We start from the raw sequence: 5,372 nt of genomic DNA on the forward strand, positions 1-5,372 counted from the left end.
TGTTGATGTTAAAGCTTTGTCCGTCATACTAATTTGCATCTCCAATGATGTTTTCAGAGATGTTGTGTATATGATAAGTTCAAAGGGAATAGGAGAAGTTGGAGTCAACATGGCCAAGAGTATCACTAATCTGTATATCTTGAATAGTCGTTGGTATGATCTCCAGTTGCAAGAAGGTATAAAACCTCATATTGATGAGTTTTACTCTTATAACTTTGGACTAAAATCCATTGAGTTCACCAATTGAAGATAAAGATATGGCCATACTCTTGCTATTTTCATCTGTTCTTATAAGTATTTTAGAGAGACTTGAATATGTGGTAGAGACATATTGTCTAATGAGAAAATGTTAGAAAGGCCTTGAATTTAATAACCTGATTGATATGGTATTCGCATAAAAAGGCCATCAAGTAGGAGCAAAAGATGCATGATGTGCAACTATTGTAAGTAGAAAGGCCATCTTAAGAACAATTATCGTAAGTTAAAAAGTTAACCAATGCGATGATTCCTAAAAACTAAGAAAACGGTCCTCTCATGGTTACTTATGAGTAAAAAAAAATGGTGATTATTCGACTATAGATTCGGGGTGCTCATACCACATGACTTCTAACATAAGTTTCTTCTCAACTTCTTAAAAGGTTGAAGGAAGAAATGTCCATACGAGCAATAAGGCTAATTGTGTTATAGTTGGTGTTGGTGATGTAAGATCATTATGTTTGATCGTGTTGTTAGAACATTATCTTGAGTCCTTACGTTCTTGACCTAAATGATACATATTTCCCTTGGTGGATTGAATAAAGAGGGTATATAGTGCATTTGTGAAGGTGAAGTTTTAAAAGTTATTAAGGTTGTAATCAATGATTTCTAATACAAGATATTTTTTTTATTAGTTTTCTTGTTCATCCACTACTTCAACCAACCTTGTGACGGTATCACTTCTTATTGTAATTTTAATTTGAGCAATATTTTTTTATGTCCAATTTTCAAGAACAAGCCCATGGGTTGTATGAATTTAGTAGGAAAATAAATCATACTCTTTTGTAACCTCTTAGTGGGTCATTTGGTGTCCATGTGCTTATTATTGTGCACATGTATTTTTATTGTAGTTGACTATGTTAATGCTTAGCTTGAAGTTTTAGGGGTGTGTTAGAAGCACTCTATGTTCGAAGGCAATTTCTATTTTATGGACTTAATTTGGGAGTGCAATCAAATCAAGGTGGAGATTGTTCAAATTAAGGGTGACTTTAATTTATATTAATTCAGCTATAGTAGTAAGAATGAGAAGTACCTTAGGGTACACTTGGGATTGATCATGGTGAAGAATTATTGTAACTTAGATGGTATACAATCGAAATGGGTACCAAAAGAAAAATAATAATCACATGAGATAATACTTGAATAGCAAGCAAATCAATTATATAAGGATAAAGGAGGACCAATGGAACGTTGTGTTTTTCCCAATTGATTCATTTTTATTATTATATTAATTTTTCATTTATTACTACTCTTTTTGTGCCCCTTTGATGTTCTCTTAAGGAATCTTCATAGAAACAAGAAAACTTGATCATTTTAAATAGTTGAGATATTTTATTGAATAATAAATTCAATGCAGAAAAAGTAGAGACCATAAGCATTAAAAATGTCATCATCATCATCATCATCTTCATCCTACCCAGTGTATCCCGCTCATAGAAAAACTATGGACAGGGTCTAGGTAGGGAAGGAAGGTGGCAACTCATACCTATAAAGGAGAGCATGGCCAAAGGAGTCCCCCGACTCGAGAAAAAAGAAGGAAGAAGAAGAAGAAGAAGAAGAAGAAGAAGAGAAGAAGACGTAGCTACACGGGAAAGATGGATTAAAAACATATACATAGAAAAAAATAAGATGAACCAACTACAAAAAACAAAAAACAAAAACTAATAATAAGAAACAAGAGAAGCAAGAAGACAAGAACACCAAAAGGTAAACTACGAGGACATCAATAGTCCTAAACATGAATATGGCGCCTCCAACTACCCCTATCCCTAGTCAGGCCCTCAGAGAGGTTTAACCATGTAAGTCCACTTTTATTTGTTCATCCCAAGTTCTCCTGGGTCTTCCTCGATTACTCTTAATCTTTACTATAATGCTTTCTACCCTCCTCACAGGGGCGTCGAAAGTCTTTCTCTGCACATGTCCAAACCACCTCAATCTATTTTCGCGCATTTTTCCAAAAATAGGGGCTACCCCTAGTTTGTCCGTAAACTCTTGGTTTCTAATTCGATCCAGCAATGTGTGCCCACACATCCACCTCAGCATACCCATTTCGGTAACTTTCATCTTATGTTCAAAAATCTTCTTTACAGACCAACATTCACTGCCGTATAGCAGAGTAGGTCTTATTGCCACTCGGTAGAATTTTCGTTTGAACTTTCTTGGGAATTTCCTATCACATAGCACCGCAGTGGCTGCTCGCCACTTGAGCCAACTCACTTGTATACAATGATTTACATCTCCGTCAATCTCCTCATCCCTTTGAATGATCGATCCTAAATACTTGTACTTGCTCGTAAGTTTAACAACATCTTCATCAATGGACACCTCTAGTTCACCTACCAGTGATGTCCTGCTAAAGTCACAGCGCAAAAAATCGGTTTTTGTACGACTAATGCGCAACCCTTTACCTTCTAAAGCTTCCCTCCACTCATCCAATTTATTACTAACCTCCTCTCTAGTTTCTGCTACCAGCACTATATCGTCAGCGAATAGCATGCACCACGGTACCGTCTCCCAAATAGATTTAGAAATCTCTTCCATAATGACATTAATATGAAAGGGCTTAGAGCCGATCCCTAATGTATTCCAACTTTAACCGGAAAAGGCTCTGTTATCCCCACCGAAGTTTGGATGTTAGTTGAAGCTCTGTCTTACATATCCCGTATAGCCTTGATGTACACTGAAGAAATACCTCTAGAATTGAGGCTATCCTAGATGACACGTCGTGGTATACTATCATACGCTTCCTCCAAATCAATGAACAACATATGCAGATCTTTCTTTTGCTCCCTATTTTTCTCCATCAGTCTCCTCAAAACAAGAATTACCTCAATGGTTGACCTTCCTGGCATAAAACCGAATTGGTTCTCACTAATAATTGTTTCTTGTCTAATTCTCCTCTCTATCAGTCTTTCCCACAATTTCATTGTGTGGCTTGAAAGTTTGATACCTCTATAGTTCCCACATACGTGCGCATCGCTTTTACTTTTAAACAGAGGTATTACTGTGCAAATCCTCCATTCTTTTGGCATCTTATGTGTCCTCAAAATAATATTAAAGAGGTTTGTCAGCCAACGAATACCCTCTTCTCCTAATCCCTTCCACACCTCAATGGAGATGTTATCTGGCCCGACTACTTTTGTTCTCCCCATCTTTTTAAGAGCTTCTCCTACTTCTTCAATGGTAAAATCACTCGTTGACCCATATTCCAGTGGTCTTTAGGCGTCGGAAATTTGGTTATCCTCCTCCTTTCACCCCCTAAATTCATTGAGTAGCTGAGAGAAATACTGGAGCCATCTAGTTTTGATGTCCTCTTGTCTCAAGAGGACTTGTCCTCCCTCATCCTTGATGTATTTCACTGCCTCTAAGACTTGCCGCTGCCTGGAAATAGTCCTTGCCAACTTAAAAATCTGCTTCTCCCCCTCTTTGGTGTCATGCTTACGATACAAGTTCTCATAACCACGGTTTTTTTCCTCTGTAACAGCTTTCTTTGTCGCCCGCTTTGCTTCTATATAACTCACTCTCTTTTCTATCCTATCCTCCTCTTCCATGCATGACATAAGCTCCTTAAATCTCTTGTTTTTATCCTTTATCTTCTTTTTCACCTCATCGTTCCACCACCACGACTCTTTGAACACTTTTGGTTCACCCGACGACACCCCCAAGGTCTCTTTTGCCACTTTTCCAATTGTTTTTGCCATGTTCATCCACATTTCATTCGCATCCTCTAACTGACTTGGCAAGCCCAATAAGCTTATCTTGCTTGACAGGGTTGTGACCATATTCTTTTTAAGTCTTCCCCACATGATCTTTCCCCAGGTCTCGACCTTCTTCTCTACGATGTTTTTCCTCATCCTGAAACATAGTACTAAAAGCCTGTGTTGGGTGGGCATCTCTGTACCCAACACCACTTTACAATCCAAGCATGAGGCCCGATCTCCCTTGCGCACTAAGAAATTGTCTACTTGGGTTGCATACCCGCCGCTCTTATATGTGATCAAATGCTCGTCTTTCTTTCTAAAGATCGAGTTTGCTATAACCAATTCTTTTGCTAGCGCAAACTCGAGCAAATGCTCCCCACTCTCATTAAAAATGTATAAAAAACACTAGTGGAAAAAATATCGGTGCCACAAACATTAAAAAGTTTAGAATAAAAGTAGTTGGAAACAAGTGGAACCATAAACATTATAAAAATGTTGTATTATAGTTAGTCAAAAATATGTGGGGACAATATGCATTGAGAAAATATAAAAAAAATTAGGGTACTAAGGCTAATCATGTCCAAAAAATTTAATATAAATAGAAAATCTATTTACAGGAACAACAAATGAAACTGCCTTTAATAGAAAAAGGGAACATCAAATAAGAACATAGTGAGTATTACTATATCCTTAGTTGTTGTTGTTGTTATTTTTAGATTTAATGATATTGATATAAGTAGTAGTAAATAAATATGTGATTGTAAAGTTCTTTTTGCATTAAAGACATTGAAGTACAAACCTAGAAAGATACCAAGAAAATGCAAATTATATAGTCTTGATATTGAATATAAGAGACAAAAGCGCAAGAGCTATATTACTTGGACTCGGCAATTATGTTGCCTCATGGGTTTCAGGTATGGTCGGTACGAATATCGGTGATGAATACGCATACGATGCGCCGAACATCGGTACAACATCTGTAAGGTAGAGGGAAGAGATTATAAATGTACGGTCATTTTTAGGGTTTATGAATATTCCAAAAACCTAAGATCTGTAAATTAAAGCCCCTAACTTTGCAGCATCAAAGGTCGAAAGTTAGGGCTTATGGTCACCTAACTGATGAAAGTGCACCAGAATCATCTGTATGCGCATCATCATCATTTTTCACGTCTTGTCCATTTTTGTTCTCCATTGTTGATATCTCCTTCTTTGTATTTAATTTTTTACTTTCAAATCTTGACAGCTATTACCTATGGCTATTCATATTTATTATCCCTCAACCCCCACGCCCGCGCCGCCCCCCCTCCCCCCAATTTATTTTTTAAATGTAGTATTATTTTTGTTATTTCTAAAGCAAGTCCACCTAAGAAAAATGACAGTCATTGATCCTATATTTAATTTTTATTGACTATACAT

General features: G+C 36.9%; 1 protein-coding gene across 1 annotated transcript; it reads right to left on the bottom strand.

The window, feature by feature from the left end:
* Positions 1-335: 335 nt before the first annotated feature.
* Positions 336-3,407, bottom strand: LOC130818434 (uncharacterized). Its single transcript, XM_057684605.1, has 4 exons — positions 3,206-3,407; positions 2,537-2,591; positions 2,301-2,425; positions 336-460 (listed from the first exon to the last, which is right to left on the bottom strand). The coding sequence occupies exons 1-4, from the start codon at positions 3,405-3,407 to the stop codon at positions 336-338; spliced, it is 507 nt and encodes a 168-aa protein (XP_057540588.1).
* Between the last annotated feature and the right edge of the window lie 1,965 nt (positions 3,408-5,372).

This window comes from Amaranthus tricolor, chromosome 7, assembly GCF_026212465.1.
Source record: "Amaranthus tricolor cultivar Red isolate AtriRed21 chromosome 7, ASM2621246v1, whole genome shotgun sequence".
Classification (NCBI taxonomy): domain Eukaryota; kingdom Viridiplantae; phylum Streptophyta; class Magnoliopsida; order Caryophyllales; family Amaranthaceae; genus Amaranthus; species Amaranthus tricolor.

Bases quoted from the DNA above. Each gene is read 5' to 3' on its own strand.
- LOC130818434 (XM_057684605.1), bottom strand. From the start codon at position 3,407: ATGGGGAGAACAAAAGTAGTCGGGCCAGATAACATCTCCATTGAGGTG. The intron at 2,426-2,536 runs GTATTTAGGATC...GCTATGTGATAG, and splicing joins AAACTTACGAGCAAGTACAA to GAAATTCCCAAGAAAGTTCA. The intron at 461-2,300 runs GTATGCTGAGGT...ATTGTTCTTAAG, and splicing joins GATGAAAGTTACCGAAATGG to ATGGCCTTTCTACTTACAAT.